The 18,719-nt window shown below is 37.6% G+C and overlaps 2 protein-coding genes across 4 annotated transcripts; both read left to right on the plus strand.

Moving 5' to 3' along the window:
* The first annotated feature begins 559 nt into the window (after nucleotides 1–559).
* On the plus strand, nucleotides 560–4,098 carry LOC143916471 (kelch-like protein 25). 3 transcript variants are annotated; one of them, XM_077437596.1, is made up of 11 exons: nucleotides 560–1,528; nucleotides 1,607–1,748; nucleotides 1,827–1,966; nucleotides 2,044–2,219; nucleotides 2,289–2,486; nucleotides 2,556–2,726; nucleotides 2,802–2,957; nucleotides 3,028–3,176; nucleotides 3,265–3,475; nucleotides 3,568–3,748; nucleotides 3,822–4,098. In XM_077437596.1, the coding sequence occupies exons 2-11, from the start codon at nucleotides 1,636–1,638 to the stop codon at nucleotides 3,959–3,961; spliced, it is 1,635 nt and encodes a 544-aa protein (XP_077293722.1). In that variant the 5' UTR covers nucleotides 560–1,528; nucleotides 1,607–1,635; the 3' UTR covers nucleotides 3,962–4,098. The 3 variants fall into 3 exon arrangements, with proteins under 3 accessions (XP_077293722.1, XP_077293724.1, XP_077293723.1); XM_077437598.1 differs by having other exon boundaries at nucleotides 1,102–1,528; nucleotides 1,610–1,748; nucleotides 3,265–3,457; nucleotides 3,822–4,097; XM_077437597.1 differs by having other exon boundaries at nucleotides 1,322–1,528; nucleotides 1,610–1,748.
* A 4,678-nt stretch (nucleotides 4,099–8,776) lies between these two features.
* Su(dx) (WW domain containing E3 ubiquitin protein ligase suppressor of deltex) lies at nucleotides 8,777–18,341 on the plus strand. Its single transcript, XM_077437617.1, has 9 exons — nucleotides 8,777–8,895; nucleotides 10,569–10,695; nucleotides 10,968–11,255; nucleotides 12,123–12,576; nucleotides 13,856–14,087; nucleotides 15,109–15,354; nucleotides 15,427–16,473; nucleotides 17,829–17,960; nucleotides 18,033–18,341. The coding sequence occupies exons 2-9, from the start codon at nucleotides 10,638–10,640 to the stop codon at nucleotides 18,168–18,170; spliced, it is 2,595 nt and encodes an 864-aa protein (XP_077293743.1). The 5' UTR covers nucleotides 8,777–8,895; nucleotides 10,569–10,637; the 3' UTR covers nucleotides 18,171–18,341.
* The last annotated feature ends 378 nt before the right edge of the window (nucleotides 18,342–18,719 follow it).

The following is an 18,719-nucleotide window of genomic DNA, read 5'->3' on the forward strand; positions in this document are numbered from 1 at the left end:
ATGGACGGCGCGTCGTACCAATGCCGAGGTACTTGCCCTGATGGGAAAACGTGTCGAAGTGCTCAAAAGTGTGAAAAGGCGTAAATTAGAGTACTTCGGCCATGTGATGCGGAACGAAAAATACCATCTCCTGCGCCTAATAATCCAGGAGAAAATCGTAGGCTAACGCAGTCGGGGCAGGTGGAAAACATCATGGCTAAAGAATCTTCGGCAGTGGTACGGCCTCAGCACCCGAGCACTATTCCGAGCAGCAATGGACAAAATAAGAATGGGACATCTAGTTGCCGACGTTCTAGGAGGACATGGCACATGAAGAAGAAGTCATGGCACTGTTTTGGAATTTTTGACAAACAAAAAAGGTGATTTTGAATTTTTGGTTCCAATAAATAATTAATACTCGTTTCAAAGCAACAACAGGGTTGAGATATTCTTATCTATCGTGATAGGGATATGTCAACGGGGAAACGGTCGATCTGTATTTAATGACCGTGATTCATTGATTCGTTTTTTACAAATAGTTTGTACCTTCTAGTAATTATTCATCGAAACAAAAGAGTGTAGATAAGAACCCAAATATTGTCAGACGAAAAAATCCAAAGCAATCTGAAAAGAGGTTAGGAAAAAAGAGAACACCTATAATGGGAGGTACCATTTCCGGTCAACTTGAAAATTTGAAAAAAATTTACGTCGTATCGATAATAAGTTCAATAACCGATACTAAGTTTCAGTTCGATAGGACGAACGGTGTTCAAAAAATCCCCAAAATACACTGACGTACAGAAACATACACAGACACTCACAGAGACACACGTGAAAACGTGATCGATTATGAGTTCGAATCAGTCAAAATATGCTACAAATATCATTGCAGTTGTGCCCAAAATCTGCGACACAATACAGGCCGTCGATACCATTTCGTGGGAACGGCAAGCCGGCACCAAAACGGGTCAGAGAAAACAAATGAACTATGACTGTCATTGCTCATTCCATCATTTTTCATTATATAATGTTGTTTTGTGTTTTTTCTTTATAATTTTTGTAAAAATAATATTTTTAAAGAAATTTTTCCAGCACCGTAATCCCGGTATTCAGACTAGTTTTAGCACCGGGATTCACGGTACCAGAAAACACCGGGATCGAAAGCCTTAGTTGTGAATCAATTTTATAATAAACGTAGTTCTTAAACAATCAAATATATTTAAGATTGATTGGTAAAATGAATCATCTGAACAAACATATTGTGTCTGGATTGGTATTGGGATTTTGATTTATGAAATTTCAAATGATTAAATTGAAAAAGCGATATTTACACATTTTGCAGGAAGAAAAACATGGATGTGGCATTCTACCACAGAATAATATGTTTACAATAATAATGAAAAACCGCATGAAAACAACCAACCACTCATTCGATATTAAGTAATACACACGTTTCAATGCAACAGCAGGGTTGAGATATCCTTATCTATCGTGATAAAAACGCAGAATGAGAGTGCTTCAAATCATTCGCTGATATTCCGTCTAATTGGTAAGTCTAACTTTATTATGCTTAGCACTTATAGTTCTACCGTGTTTACAATGTCTAATTTTCCACTTTGTTTTTCAGAAGAAATCTAAGAGAAAATCAAAAGCAAGATGTTCAGAGTGAAGCGGAAGTCCGATTTTGCTGCAAAACGAGTGGCATATTTGTATGATGCCATGAAACAAAATAAGTATTACGACACCAGTTTTGATGTTCGAGACAAAATGTATCTTAAATTCGAATCCAAAAATATTTAAAATTCAAATTGTTCTGTCAGTTTAATAATAATTTTTCATAATTGCAGGTTCTACGCGCACTTGATCGTCTTATTCGCGTGCAGCGAATTCTTTGGTACAAACGAAACTGAAATAGAGAAGATTATGTCACAATTTAGCTTTGAAATCATCGAAGCAATCCTGAAGTTTTGTTACACTGGACAAATAAGTACGAGTTCATGAATATTAAAAATAATCAATTCGAAATGCGTGTTTTAATAATAATAATCTGAAATATAATTGTAGGTATAGAAGATAAACACCGCAAAAAATTATTGGACCTAGCCAAACGACTCAAAGTGAAGATTCCACCACAATTTAAAACAGTCAATAGTTCTAACTGTCTGCAAGTTTTGAAACATACGGGTGATTCCGAATTAATAAAAAAGGCAATGGATTTGACTCTGGACAATTTCGAGACGGTGAGTGTTGTTTATATAAAAAAAATATGTCACTTTAATATATGTATTTCAATTCCACTTCTGTTTCAGCTGCACAAAACACAAGATTTTCTCAATTTGCCAGCCTCAATCGTGATCGAAATCTTGAAATCGGACGATTTGCTCGTCTCTACCGAAGAAGACGTATTCAATTCTGTGAAATTGTGGGTAAATCATGACGATGCAAACCGTAAAAATGAATTGACACAACTGATGGGATCCGTGAGGTTATCCTTGTTTTCGATGAAGGTATTTGAAATTAAATGAACGTTACAGTTTATTGATAAAAATCATTCAAAGAATGCATTATATTTTCAGTTTCTCGTCGACGAAGTAATGTTGTTCTGTCTTTCGTATGTAGAGTGTTTGACTTCTATTAGACAAGTACTTAAAGACAAGATTGATAAATCTTCTATCCAAAGAGACACCCCTCGTGGAAAGAAAGAAAAAAAAGAAAAAATAGTACTGGTTGGGGGGGAAGATTTAAATGTGAGCTTTATATCACAAGTACAATATTTTGATTGAATTGTAAATTAATTATTTGATTGCATAACGTGTTTTTAGATGGCAAATACCATCGATATATATGATGGAGCAAAGAAAAGTTGGACTCCATCCAAACATATTGGAATTAATAAAAGTGAATTTGCATCTGTCCTCGTGGGAGATTGGCTCGTTATCATCGGCGGAAAGAATTCTTCATGGGAAACAGTGACTTCAGTAACGTTTTCCGGTGTTGTGAAGTACCTGCTTAGAGAAATCGGAATATAACAAATTTATTTGATTTCAGGTGGAATATATTGATTTGAAAAGCGGTCAGAAACATCCATTGAAGCCGTTGAATCAAGCTCGTTGGCGGTTCTCGGCAGTGACACTTCGTCGCGGTTCGTCCACTGATGTCTACGTTGGTGGTGATGATTCTAATCAATCAATGGAAAGGTGATAGAATTGGAATCATTACTTAAGATCGATTGAAAAAGTAGTTGAATTCGATTAGGTGTAAGTAGTAATAGTTGATTTCGATTAGATGGAACAGCAAGACTGGGGATTGGGAGATCATCGCTCCATTGTTGTCGACTGTTTATGATCATAGTGCTTCTGTCATGGATGGCAAAATATTTGTAACAGGCGGGCTTACAAATGATTATAAATCTACAGATAAAGTGCAGGTGTATTCAGTGGAGACCAATTTTTGGACTTACCGCCCTCAGATGATTCAGGCAAGACATAGTCATTCGGTGAATATCAATTAATTTTACTAACAACTATCGCAAATAGTACCAAACTTTCCAAAATAAAATGAACTCAATTTTGATTTCACCATTTTTAGAGCGTCGCATTCAAAGGGAAACTTTACGTCGCTGGTGGCCGTGTTTGGCAAACTTCTACTAAATTAGACAATGTCGAATATTACGATCCGATTGCAAATGTGTGGACAGCATTCACCAAACTACCGGAACCTGCATACGGAATCAATCTCTGCTGTTTCCAAAACAAACTACTTAGCATGGGTGAGTTTTTTTATAACTTAATTTGAATTTATGTGCCTTAAATGTACAATTAATTTATTCTTTTGATTTTCAGGTGGATATGATAGAGTGACTCGTTTAAGTGATGTTTGGGAATACGACGAGACAACCACATCTTGGAAAGCTTCATCGAGTCTTAGCAGAAAGAGAGCTTATTTTACTGCACTTGTCATTCCATATGATTCGATTATTTGATCGACTGCATTTTTTTTTGTATCATTTAAAAACAAATGTAGCATAAAATAATCATTTAATGTATTTAAAGTATACTTTTTGTAATATTTGAATTTTGAATGTATCTAAATGTTTGAATAAATACATAAATTGCAACAACTTCTCGAAATATATTTTATTTTTCTGTGAATATTTAATGTTTATTTTTCAATTAATTGGCTATTAAGCTATTTCTTAAATAAATACATAATATTATCCAAATAAGCTGATGAATACGAGAGTGGCCAAAATCAAATACACATATTTCAGATCTTTAAATCATAACTATTAAGATACAAATTCAGGAATTTTTATATTTAATTTCTTGTTAAATAATTTAAAATAAAGAAAAACTCAAACTCATCCGTAAATTAATAAACAGTGTATAATTTTGAAGATTTTAGCACATAAAAACCAAACCAGTGGCTCTCAAATATTTTTCACACTTTCATCGAATTCTCAATTTTTCCGTTATTCTCCATTATTCATTAACTAATAGTTACTGAATTAATTTAAAAGATGTCAGCTTTCTTGTTTCATTAATTAATTGACGCGTAGCTACGCGTCAAGGTCTGTTCATACCTACATAGTCGGCACGAACCGACTTCAGCAGGTATCCGGCCGTACGAAAAGTATTCTTTGGTACATTTTGTATGGGTATGTTCATTTCGACCGTCACGTTTACGCCACGGTAGGCTTACAGCAGTACCCGACATTTCCTGTTCATACCTTACAGCAACATCCGTCAACGTATCGTATCCGTCTTTTTGGCCATCGTGGAGATATACACGCGAATTACGTGCCATGAGTCTGCCGCTTTGCTGTTTTGGACCAATTATCGATAGTGACAGTTGACAGCTGTTCAATCTTTCGACATGGTTTTGGCGCAAATATTTAAAAAAAAATTAAATTTTTTACGGAAATATTTAAAAAAAATTTTGTCCATCATCCACAAGCTCCTTATACAGTGTCCAAAACTCTCCTTCGGTTTTTCTATTTTTTAACATATCCCATATCACCATTTTTTCACCGATAACAGACGGTCTGTGAAAGAGATGGCTGCATACGTAATGGCATAGTAAACAAGATCATGGTGAACAGACGGGGTGAGAAAGAGATGGCCGTATACGTAATGCTTGGAGCGCATCATTGGTTTACGGAAAATCTGTGAACGAGTTGTCAGGTAACCGCTTTTTTATTGCCTTCTTGAGCTTCTTCTTCCAACAAAAACGCGATTATACATAATTTTTCGTTCGATAAACGCCGAAACATTTTTGCTGACTTGTATTCTGACGCGTATCTACGAATGCTCGTGTATGCATTCATATTGTAATATTGCAATATTGCGCCGTATCGTCATGGCCTGTAATGTATAAGTAAGCCGATTTTGCCTTGCACTCGGCCAAAGTGCTGTGAACGTGGCGTGATCGCGACGTGTAGGTAGATATGAATAGAAATGTAATAAAATGACATATTTGAAACAGAGTCGTGCAGTGCTGTTAAGTATGAACAGACCTTATACAGTGTCCAAAAATCTCCTTCAGTTGTTCTATTTTTTAACATGGGGTGCACATCAAAACGCCTCCGTGCTTTTCTATTGCCTTCTTGAGCTTCTTCTTCCAACAACAACGCGATTATACATACTTTTTCGTTCGATAAACGCCGAAACATTTTTGCTGACTTGTATTCTGACGCGTAGCTACGAATGCACGTGTATGCATTCATATTGCAAGTACTCGACAATACGACGTAAGCAATATTGCGCCGTATCGTCATGGCCTGTAATGTATAAGTAAGCCGATTTTGCCTTGCACTCGGCCAAAGTGCTGTGAACGTGACGTGACCGCGACGTGTAGGTAGATATGAATAGAAATGTAATAAAATTACATTTTTGAAACAGAGTCGTGCAGTGCTGAAGCCGTGCAGTGCTGTTAAGTATGAACAGACCTTTATGTGTTCATGCGTTGTTGTTAATTTTGTACTTGGTTATGTACTGTGTGGTTTTTTTTATTAGAATAGTGATGTGCGGTTGTTCTTGTGCGATATTCATGAACAACCGTCTCGTTCTCCGACGAAAGGGTCTCTTGGACTGTATTCGTTGGGGGGGGGGGGGGTGGTGTCCTTATGTTGAGGGCTTTAAGACTGGCCGCGCACTAGGCAGCCAGGCTGCCGCAGCCAATCTAACATACGGTGGCTCATTGGAGCCCGCGCACTAGGCAGCCAAGAATTCCTGGCTGCGGCAGCCAATAGATCGCGTACGATTGCACGGCTGCCAGCTGGCTGCACGCAGCCAGAGCGTGCAAGGTAGAACTGACAGGCTAGTATGTGGCTGCCTTCAGTCTCCGCGCACTTGTCGTAGCAGCCAGAAGTATTTTACGCTCCGAAACTAGTTTTAACTTCTTTTTGAAAATGAGTTTCGATACAGAGAAACTAATTCAAGAAATCGAAAATCGTAAGGCAATATGGGATATGTCTTAAGAAGAATATAGTGATCGGGATGTGAAAATACGAAGATGGGAAGAAATCACAAATACAATGTGTGAGGAAAGCTTAGCAGAAAATGAAAAGAATGAATTCTCCATTTATTTGCCAGAATGGAGATAATGGACGTCATACAAAGAGCACAACCGCAACCTATGGAAACGCAGCATTCGCAATTTGGTCTGTTTCGCCAAGGCTATGCTGATAATGAACCAGCGACATATAGCCGAAGATATACGACACAATCGAATTATGGAGCAGAAACTTCAGTTAATGGGCAATATCGCCAATACTCGACACAGCCAAACCATGAACAGGAAATCTTCAGCAGTGGGCAATATCGCAATCGTACTACGTCTTATAATGAGCGGTTATCACCAACCGATACAAATGTATCAGATACTCAGAATACTGAAATACTTGACTTGTTTCGGGAATCAGAATCATTCTAAAAAATGTAAAAAATAAAAGAATAAATGCTTCTAAAAATAAACAAAATATATTTGATTTATGTACTCACCTCAAAGTAATTATCAATTTTTCTTTTGGAATTATACAAGCTCGCGTACGAGTATTAGTATCCGTAATTGAATTTCTTATTTTGTTCAAGAGGTTATCAAACGATTTCACTGACATTCTTGTAAAGTTAAAAAAACGTTACGAAGATCCATAAAATAATTATTAAATAAGCCTTTTGAGTGTCGTTCCAGAAGAAGAGGATGCATCCAAAATCTTCTCTTTGCTTTGCGTTTCTTACGAAACAAGAGGTACAGAATTATTTCTTCTACGTCCATATCGCTTGACGGAAGGGTGACTACCGGCCGTCGACTCTGGCTGCCGAAACTGGCTGCTCAATATTTTGGCTGCGGCAGCCTGGCTGCCTAGTGCGCGGCCAGCCTAAGGGTCAAATTCCGTGACCTTTAAAGCGGGCTTAGTACTAAATTGCTGAAAATCGACTCTCCATTGAGTTAATTAGAGAATCTAAGTATGGAATGTAAACTGTTTAACCCTTTGGCTGCTACGAGGTTTTTCAATGTCCAAGCGAAAAATGCTAACATTTGTAATTATTTTGAAAAAAAAAAAAATATAATATTTTTTTTTACATACTTACTTCGCCGAACGCTTGTAATTTTTATAATACTTTATATACATTTTTAGAAGCAGTTATGGACTCGTGCTCTCTCTTTCTGTCTTGCTTTTACATGCGTGCGTGCGAAAGAGATACCTACATATATACACTAAATAAGTTTTGACGATTATTTTCCGACGCTTTATTTTTTTCAATAATCTATTTTTAGACATCGATGTATCCTTACAACATGCGATATATTCGAAACAGGTAGCGGTCTCTCTCTCTTTCTTTCTTGGTTTTAATTGTGTACGTGTGAGCGAGACACACAAGGATGTGAAGTTTCTAATAATCAAATATTTTTTCAACATGTATCATAAACATTTTGTATGCATTTCAGTTGCATTCGATTGATTGCATGAATTCGTGACGTCTCGTGACCTATATAATTGAAAGCGGATTTCTAATATTTTTTGCCATTTATTTTAACTCTGCAAAATGATATCGGACAGTGAAAGTGATGAAAGCGAAATAATAGCTTCTCGCCGAGGAACTCGACCAATCAGCAGCTCTACTGATTCTGAAAATGAATTTATCGACAATAATCAATTCCCAAGTAATAACTCCTTATATGACATTGACAACGAACCCGAAATTTACTTTGATGATGAACCCGAAATTGAAGAGCTTTTATTTAAAAAATTGATAAATGTTTATAAAGCTTGATTGTAAAATAAATATAAATACGTATACAAAAAAAATGTTTCGTGCCACTGATGCGCTGGCAAAGAAAGTAATGAAATACGACAATTAATGACGAAAACAACGATCGTCGTAGCAATCTTCGCCGATTTCAAAACAACGATTTATCGTTGTTGTAGCAGTCAAAGGGTTAAAACACGAAGTGATTTAAAATAAAAGTATGGAGGATGAACGAATGAGACGACTGGCATGTTAATGCACGTGTTTATTATATGACAGCTGAAGACAGAGTGAGTAGTAGCTCTCCGAACCCAGCCGGGTTGGTCCCCACTCGCAGGAAGGCAACCAAACTCGACCATGTCGTATAAGCGAGCCGCCACAAAAGTAACATTATTTGACTATTTTCAATCAATACAGGGGGGGAAAGCCCTCCCTGCGGGCGCCCATGTGCTGAGGCCCTAAAATGCTAACGATAATCGGCAATGCCATTTTTTCGTGACAGTATTTTTAAGTTGGCAAAAGCGTGCGATAAAGCAACGAGTGTTGGCAGCGTTGGCAGCAGTGTCGTGTGACGGCTGACGGATAGAGACCGCGATCGCGATCACCAGTCGACTTTCGGCAATCTCCAATCGCCAATCAGCGGTCGGCGACTTCGCCCCTTCAGGTGCCCCTTCCCCTCCCCCGGCTCCAGGAGCCCCTCACCCCGCACACCACCCCTCCACACGTCACGCGCGCGCGCACACACACACACACACGCACGCACACACCCATCACCAATCACCCATCACCTTCACGTCCTTACATTCATAGGTATATAACAATAATATACAGTGGGTTCAGCTCGCGTGTCCCCCTTCAAATCTTCGACTAAAGGTATTAATAATCTAGACTTTGTAGTACAAATCAACTTTGGCCTGCTCCGGTGTGTCGTATCGCATCGCATCGCATCGCATCGACAGCCTGTTGTTATGGATCACTAAGCTCGCACATTCCAGCGCTAGCACACTTGCTTAATATTGATACGTTTCGTGTCAACGACGATCGCCTATTCAATTAACGTAATGGCCTCTAATTATTAAATGTCTTCGTAAGCAAACTTTCGCTCGTCACCAGTGTGCTTTTAAATTGATTGAGTAATGGAATGTTATGGAAACGATTAGCGCAAGTCAAAAATCTGATCTGAAACTTGAATTTATCAATTGTGTTGCTATATATGTATGTGGGTACATCCTCGATGACCTTAGATAAATTTGATGAAAATCTCTTTGAGCATCATCCACAAGAAACTCGGGGCTGCCAGGGATGTTTTAATTTCATTATAATAATATGCAACTTTATATGTATGTATGCATGATTGTTTATATTTAAATAACTGAAGAATACTCCAATAATTTTTTTTTTTTTTTGTGAAATAAGTTATAATAAAAAAGTTAAACAATAACACTGTTCGACAAATGACGACTTTTAAAATGTTTCAGAGACGAGATATGACTTTTCTTATAGGTCTATGCCCAGTGAACACGAATCTGGTAATAAAAAATGTTGATTGGCTCGAGATTCGGAGATATATGTGTTTTTTAAATCGCGCGATTTCTCAAAATCTTTGTGTTGTTCGGTCGATTTCTCAAAATCTGTTAATTTTCTGTTCAAAATGAATATTGGAATCTACAGTCGGGTATTTTATCTTTCATTTGTAGTACTTTTCAGCTTTCAAATCTCTCTAAGTAGTCGTCCAGTTCAAATCAAAAGTCAAAATTACGTATTTTCACTTGGGATTTTTTCCCACTGCTGATACTATATTATATTGAGTATTTTCTATTGAAACATGTTTATTAGGATAGTGTTCTGGCCACACTATTTTTTGATTTCGTTCAAAAGGGTTAACTGGAAGTGTGCTGAATTTTAAATCGGTAAAATTGCGAGCAAAAAGCTCGTACTAGTGTTAACTCGTATTTACACGAATCTGAATTGAATTAATAGGGATAATATATTAAATTATCTTTATATGAGAATTAAATAAAATTCCAATTCATAATCATATTTCGACTATTCTTGTGGATTAATAACAAAAATTCTATTGATAACTGGCTTACCTCGATAAAATAAACGAATTTTTGTACATTTTGAACATTTTTGGAAGCTGAGAGCGCTTCTACCCATTCTACTTCAATGTATATAGTATATAATTAGCTAATCGAAAAAATTATATTAATTATTATATTATACAATATGTATTGGAGGATTTTTTTAGTAAAATCGCCAATTGTCACTCAATTATTATATGACATTGAAAAAAGGATGTTGGTGTTTTAATTGTAGTATTGTGTAAATTTTCAGGTTTCGCCAACAAAATGCTCGTACGTCACAGAGTGAAATACGTAAAGTTCATCACAGTTTCCTATTGACATGGCTGCATCATCCTCGTCCGGACCGGGAATCGGAACTTACCAGCTTTCCCTATCGAGTAATGCTCTTTTTTTGATTTTATTGTATTAAATATCAATATTCAGGGGTTTGCAAGTAATTTCAATGCTACATTATCTCAGCCGATAAATTTTATGTGACACAATTTATCCAATTTGTTATCTTATCTTTGTAAATTGTCACATCTGATTCTTTTTTACGTTTCGTAAATATGTTTTTGTTTTGTATATGTATATTAAAAAAAAAAACATAATCTGCTTAGTGATAAGGCTTCAATTATTGTGTTTTTAATTTGTAATATTACATTTTCAGTCGAGTCAGCGAGTCTGCGCCAAAGTGGATTGTTCAAGCCGAGCACTTACGTTGAGATATCGGTCGACGACAATGCCCCGAGAAAGACTGATATATCAAAAAATACCACACATCCCAAGTGGAAAGAGGAAGTCACCGTTGTGGTGAAACCGCAAGCGAAGATTCTGTTCAAAGTTATCGACCATCATAACTTTAGAAAAGATAACGTCATAGGAGAAAAAAAATTGAATCTACTGCAAATATTACAACACTACAATGGAAAGTGTGACAATTTAGAATTAACTCTGGGTAAACATTACGTTTTTTTTACACGCACACATGGACGCAGTTTTGTCTAATGAAAGTAAACTCATAAAATTTTATAAATTTGCTTTGCGATTTTTACTTTATCGTGTTGCAGGTAAAAGCCTCAGACCAGTTAAATGCAGATCATAAAACGTTCATTGAACTGATCATTGGCTGCTTATATTTACACTGTTGCATACAATTTTGTAGCTATATTTGGGCTTGAGACTCGAATGATCGAGTCAGATTTATTTTTTATTTTATCTTTAATTTATACCCAATGCGCCTTCCTAGCCAGAAACATTTGATACAAATATTATTAGTATTATACATATAAATTAATATCCACGGAGACATATATGGTCAAATTTGTAAACATGCAACATTTTATACAATTCAGCGAAATTCGAGATTGCTGAAAGCTCGAGATTTTGCGAGAGAATGGGTAAGGTTGCCTATTTTTTGGAACCGTTTCAATGAAAATCAGATAAAGTAGCAAACGATTGAACTGGAGTCACATATCCAAGGTGTGGCCAGCAGAAACCAGTGGGTTTTGAACCCGTGACCACTCTGTTCAAAGCGTTATATGCTAACCATTAATCTATTCTGCTGGTTGATTTAATTAATTTCGAATTAATGAGGTTTAAGAAATTGTCTTCGATGTCTATGTTCATTACACAAAACTATATCCACATGTAATACAGGATGGCTTAGAATCAATTTTTCAGAACGCTCGATTGTTTGAATTTGGAGACTTGGCAACAAAAGTTCCCGAGTGTTCATATTAAAGGCACCTTCTGTATTACTAATCGTTTGCTTGTATTGATTTGAATACTGTTTATTAAAAGTATGCTTCTATTTGTTGGTTAGATTTAATGTCGAGTAGACCGGTGGCGGAGGGTAGCAACATGCAAGAGTCTAAAAATGGCGAACTCGTGATAATTATGAGTGGCCTCCAAATAGACATGAACGTGGAAGGCTTGAACACGAACGTCGGCAACAGCACGGGCGACGGCACGAATCATAGCGTTTTGAATGGGGGCGTACGCGCCCGGTTAAGACCGCGCGGCTCGGAAAACCACTCTCGAGCCGTGCCGAAGCCTCAGAATCAAGTCGGAATGACTCCACCGCCGGGTCCCCCGCCGTTGTGTAACGGCACGACCTCTACCGAAGTCAGTCCCACAGTGCCGTCCGGAGTGATGGCTGGTAATGTGATTGTGCCTAATGGGACTGCTGGTCCCTCGCACGTCCCACCAGCCGCACCTGCCAACGAGGAGCCTCTTCCCGTCGGTTGGGAGATGCGATACGATACATATGGACGAAGGTATATCACTCATAGGGACTTCATATCGCGCCCTTTGAGCATAATGGTGATATTTCCACTATCCATCTAATCAGGGCACCCTTTTAACCGTTTTCCAGCGGCCGTCTTCTATGGAAGCTTTGCGCGACAAGTCTGTAGTGCGGCTGTCTTCCATAGAATTTCTGAACATTGCACGGGATTTTGAGCCTTATATGCGCCTATTTCAACTGTTTTAAGGTTCAAAATTGGTTGAATATATTACTGAGAGTTTAATGCCATCTATTCAATTTGCTTAAAATTTATATATACCAGTCAAAATTAGTTTTTTTGTAGAACCATACTGAAACCTCGTTTATGTGACGTCACGTCTGTTGAACAATGGCGACGATACGTCTCAATTGTATGAAGAATGATTATTTGACAATTAAGCCAAAACTACGAGATATATTATGTATTTTATTGTTTAAAATAATACTTTATGTGTTAATTAACATATCTGGTTACTTGAGTTAATATTAAAATCTGTATTTAAGGTCGAAAACTCGATTGCCAAATTCGCGAAAAAGGTGCCGCGTACACGGCTTGTTCGCTATATTAATACGTGGGTGAGAAGTATGACAAGGGTAGTGGATGCAGTGAAGAGATTGAAATGGCAATGGGCGGGCCACGTGGCTAGAAGAATGGACGAAGTGCTAGAATGGTACCCGAGAGAGTGCAAAGGGGTAAAAGGAAGATGGATAGGCGAAATTATGAAAATGGGTGGGTTGAGATGGATGAGAATTGCGCAAAACAGACGAATAGAAGCGTGTTGAAGAGGCCTCCATCCAGCAGTGGATGGTGAATAGCTGTAGATGATTATGAGACAAAAAATTGCATTTATAACTCATGGATATATCATTATTGTATTCAAGAACGCGATATAATACTTAAATACATTAGTTTTGAAAAAATGAATAATGTAATATTTGGTATAGCCTCTTTTGTTTGTTTGCTCTGAACTCTGAGGCATTGAATTTATTATTATTTTTAAATAATCCAGTAGTAGTATTTTGTCATACTACACTTGTTTCAAAATTTGCTGTAAATTGAATTGATTATTGTGTTCTTATTGCTATTCTACGATGGCGTTCAAATCTGAATTATAACCAGTCCTAGCTAAACAATCAACGAGTACAATATTTCATGTATAAAATAGAAGGTTAGAGCCTATACATGTATGCATGATTGGACCGATTTCTGTGACCCGTGATACTCTATACGTTCAGCAATTTAAAAAGTGGTATTGAATTGTCATTTACAGGTATTACGTAGATCACAATTCTCGCTCGACATCTTGGGAGCGTCCGATGACTCTACCGGCCGGTTGGGAGCTTCGTCGCGACGAACGGGGTAGAATGTATTATGTAGATCACAACACTCGTACAACCACCTGGCAGCGTCCATCGCCTGAAAGATTGCAACATTTCCAACATTGGCAGGGGGAGAGACGCCACGTAATAACTCAGGGGAATCAACGCTTCCTCTATAATCAGGTTCGAATTTGGATTTCATTATAAAACTCTATTTCAAATGCTTCTAACTTTTAAATGAACTCTATTCACTTAGTACACCTTACTTTATTTTTAATACTTTTGTAGTACGCGGGACAGGTGTGTTGACCGTATCCCGGTCTAAAAAAACACTGTTTGTGTTTGTAAGAGAATCGTTTATTTATGTTCAGTTGTAAAAATAGTAATTGTATGTACGAAGAAGCTAATTGCTCAGCTTCGGAGAAGTTGAGCAGAAGTTCACTCTGGCATTTGGAGCTGGTGCGTCGGTTTATATACATTGAAGTTCAATGCGTGCCGTGTGCTTTGTCTTCAGGTCAAGTGTCGTAGTTGCATGATGACATCACGTCTGAATTTCGTTCGTTTTACGATCGAGCGATGAATTATTTCTTCTGGAATAGTCAAAGGGGACGTTGCCCTCGAGTAGCGAAGATAATTCAAGGCGAGACTAGTTCTGCTGGGTCATTTCCCTCGAGTAGAGAAGATAATTCCAGGCGAGATTAGTTCTGCATGTTTGTACAGGAGTGATGATGATGCCATCGTAAGACTTGTGTATTGTTGTGAAATATATGAGATCACTGGTTTTAATTCGGAATACTACAAGTTGTGCTATATTCCTACACTTATAGTTGTGTATACAACGTACCGTCATTTTATTCCATCATCCCCATAACTGGGTGACTCCTACAACTACACCATGCAGCCTTCAATTTTCGCGGCACGCCCTTCATCACAACCTCGCTGAGGATTCGAGAAGACCAAATGGTAAAACTTCCCTCCCGACCCTAGACAAGACGGAGACATGATAGTCGGGGAGGAAGTCGTGCACGACATCACCCATCACCATCGACCATAGGATGCTTACGGTTGTGTTCACAAGCCTCTGCTACCAATCTGCTGTCCATCTCGAGCAAAACGTTCAATTTAATCATGACGAAGCGGCTATGTATGAAATCGAGTGTACTGCTTAAGACGAAGATTAAATTTTCTTTTTATGATGTTTCAGCCTGGAGGTCCGACTGCAGGAAACACAGCTTTACAAGAAACTGCCGCTGTAGCACCCGTTCCAACTGTCGGTCCTAGCGGATGCGCTCCTGCAGTCACTGTAAATACTTACACTTCTGAAGAAGAAGTCGACGGTGGACTCGGTCCATTGCCTTCTGGTTGGGAACGTCGAGTACAACCCGACGGTAGAGTTTATTTTGTTAATCATAAGAATAGAACAACTCAATGGGAGGATCCTAGAACACAGGTACTTTATATGTAAATATTAAATCAAACGTTAAACGTTGTAGTGTATTAATGGTGAATATTTTAATTGCAGGGTCAAGAAGTTAACACTTCTGATGATGTGATGCTGCCTGCCGGCTGGGAGATCCGTTATACGGAAGACGGTAATAGATATTTCGTCGATCACAACACGCGAACGACCACTTTCCAAGATCCGCGACCAGGAGCACCACAAGGTCCAAAGGGTGCTTACGGCGTTCCTAGAGCTTACGAACGCTCTTTCCGCTGGAAGCTTAGTCAATTCCGCTATCTATGCCAAAGCAACGCGCTTCAGAGTCACATCAAGATCACGCTAACCAGACAAACGCTCTTCGAAGATTCCTATCATCAGCTAATGAGACTGCCCGCTTACGAATTGCGCAGACGCTTATATGTAATATTCCGCGGCGAGGAAGGCTTAGACTACGGCGGCGTATCTCGAGAATGGTTCTTCCTCCTATCACACGAAGCCTTAAACCCAATGTATTGCTTGTTCGAGTACGCCAACAAGAACAACTACAGCCTGCAGATAAATCCCGCCAGTTATGTCAATCCTGATCATTTGCTGTATTTCAAATTCATCGGCCGATTCATAGCCATGGCTCTGTACCACGGTCGCTTCATATACTCGGGTTTCACCATGCCGTTCTACAAGCGAATGTTGAACAAAAAGCTGACGATGAAAGATATAGAATCGATCGATCCCGAATTTTACAATTCGCTGATTTGGATACGGGATAACGACATCGATGAGTGCAGTCTGGAGTTGTGGTTCAGCGTGGACTTTGAGGTGTTGGGTCAGGTGGTCCATCACGAGTTGAAGCCCAACGGAGACCGCGATCGAGTCACGCAGGCGAACAAGGAGGAGTACATGGGGCTGGTGACGGCGTGGAGGATGACGCGAGGCATCGAAGACCAGACCAAGGCATTCCTCGACGGCTTCAACGAAGTCGTGCCGCTCGAGTGGCTCAAGTACTTCGACGAGAGAGAGCTCGAGCTGATGCTGTGTGGAATGCAGGAAATAGAAGTCGACGATTGGCAACGCAATACGATATACAGACACTATACTCGGACTAGTAAACAAGTCGTCTGGTTTTGGCAGGTAATTTAGATTACATGCAATAATGTGTCTGATCTCATTTCAATCAACTTTCGCACGAGATAAATTACAGATTTCAAATCAGTGACTCCCAAACTTATTGCTACCAAGCCTCCCTTTTGAAAAAAATATAATCTTGGTACCCCCTCTTTATTTCATGAAATAATACAAAAAAATTAAAAAAAAAACACAATTGAAAAAACAATGAAATTATTTTTCCAACTGTATTATTAGCAAGTGGTATTTGTCGCAAATGTTTCGCATATGATTTGCCGAACTTTATTTCAACAATATCAATAGCTTCTGGCAAAACTAGTGTCTCCTATTCTATGTGGTTTTTCACATTTTGCGATTCTGTAAGAAACTTTATGCGATGTTAGCAATGCATTGGATGGAACAGAAACTATTTTCTTGAACATTTGCTTCTGTTTATTAGGCTGGTCTAACTTTCTGTGAAAAAATTCTATGACCTTACTGACACATTCAGAAGTACATATAGTTTCAAGGTGCCGTTTTAATTTACTTGGTCTCATACTATCTGTAGCCAAAACTTACGGTACAGAGCAAACTCATTGATCTTTCCAAGCCATCTAGCACTTGTAAATCCCGTTGACAAATAGGATAAAACTTATTTTCTTGTCTTGATATTTCTGTTCCTTTGTTCCTTGTCATTTATATTCTTACTATCTTTACTTGTATTACTGTCAGTATTTTAGTTATTAGTGGATTTTCTCTTGTCACCAGTTAAAATTTACGTGCGTCTCGAGAAACGATTTTAATGTTCTGTTTTGAAAGTTTATTTATAAGTATATGTTATTTTATTTTTTTATGTTATAGAAATCGCTGATCTAAGGTGTATGTTTATGTTACAGTTGATGTGTATCTTCCAGTTGTAATATATTTTGACTAATTGGAATATAAACTACTATAAATAAATATTCCATCTAACCTAGTACCAACTACCGTTATAGTTGAAGTGTATTTTCAGCTGTAGTATATTTTGACTAGTTGGAATATATTCTGTCGAATATGACGAATTACATTCCAACTGGTCAAAATATACTACAACTGAGAATACAGTTCAACTATAAGTCGGTACCAGGTAAGCTGGTGAGGTGAGGTTTTCGTGAAAACGCGGCAATAAATAAACGTACAAGGCTTGTTCGCTGTATTTATTGCCGCGGGCAAAGGGTTAAAACGTCAGTTGGAATATATTATACACTTCGACTGTAACATACTTATATTCGTATAGGCTTATATTTATGAATTTGATAATGGCTCAATATTACATGACGTTGTCGTTCAAATGTATGATGTATTCTATATATGAAACTTATGCATATGATTATATTTTTCAGTTCGTTCGTCAAACCGACAATGAGAAACGTGCAAGACTATTGCAATTTGTAGCCGGAACGTGTCGAGTGCCCGTTGGAGGTTTCGCTGAATTGATGGGATCCAACGGACCTCAACGGTTCTGTATTGAAAAGGTGACTTGCATTCAAATTTTGCCACAATACATGACTCTATAATTTCATTCATTTCGTTTTCTATCGTTTTAGGTCGGAAAAGATACGTGGTTGCCTCGATCTCATACGTGTTTCAATCGTTTAGATTTACCTCCGTACAAAAGTTACGAACAGTTAGTTGAAAAACTTAATTACGCCATTGAAGAGACTGAAGGTTTCGGACAAGAATAATTGTGTTGTTATACATTTTTTTTTTTAAAAATGCATTGATAAAAATCACACGTTGAACACTTGTTAGACTAATAAATGTCAAAAATTTTGCATTGCCTAATTCCAAAACAATATAAAAAATTGATAATAATGTAATTAAAGTGTGACGATTTATATTATACGTAGTGTTATAAAAATGAAATTATATTTTTAACTGTCACGGGCTTTTGAACACTAGCTTACTTTGTATAGTTGTATATATTCATATATATATTATATTATAAAATATGTGATACACTTACATATATAGTTGTTGAAGTTTATTATAACCTATAATGTTTAATTGTGCTTATTTTACGAGGGGCTCCGTCTCGTTTTACATCAAAGCTGTGATTTTGTCTGTTTATAATATTTATGTATATGTATGCATGTGTGTGGGACTATGTCCTCGTGTATTTTTAGATCCTTATTCTGATTTTTATTATACGCAATGTTTATGTATGTACTAATCAATTTTACATATCAAGTTACAGTTGTAGATTTATTTTATCCTTAGCGATAGCTACTTTT

Source organism: Arctopsyche grandis, chromosome 9, assembly GCF_051622035.1.
Source record: "Arctopsyche grandis isolate Sample6627 chromosome 9, ASM5162203v2, whole genome shotgun sequence".
Classification (NCBI taxonomy): domain Eukaryota; kingdom Metazoa; phylum Arthropoda; class Insecta; order Trichoptera; family Hydropsychidae; genus Arctopsyche; species Arctopsyche grandis.

Bases quoted from the DNA above. Each gene is read 5' to 3' on its own strand.
- LOC143916471 (XM_077437596.1), top strand. From the start codon at position 1,636: ATGTTCAGAGTGAAGCGGAAGTCCGATTTTGCTGCAAAACGAGTGGCA. The intron at 1,749-1,826 runs GTATCTTAAATT...TCATAATTGCAG, and splicing joins TTTGATGTTCGAGACAAAAT to GTTCTACGCGCACTTGATCG. The intron at 1,967-2,043 runs GTACGAGTTCAT...ATATAATTGTAG, and splicing joins TTGTTACACTGGACAAATAA to GTATAGAAGATAAACACCGC.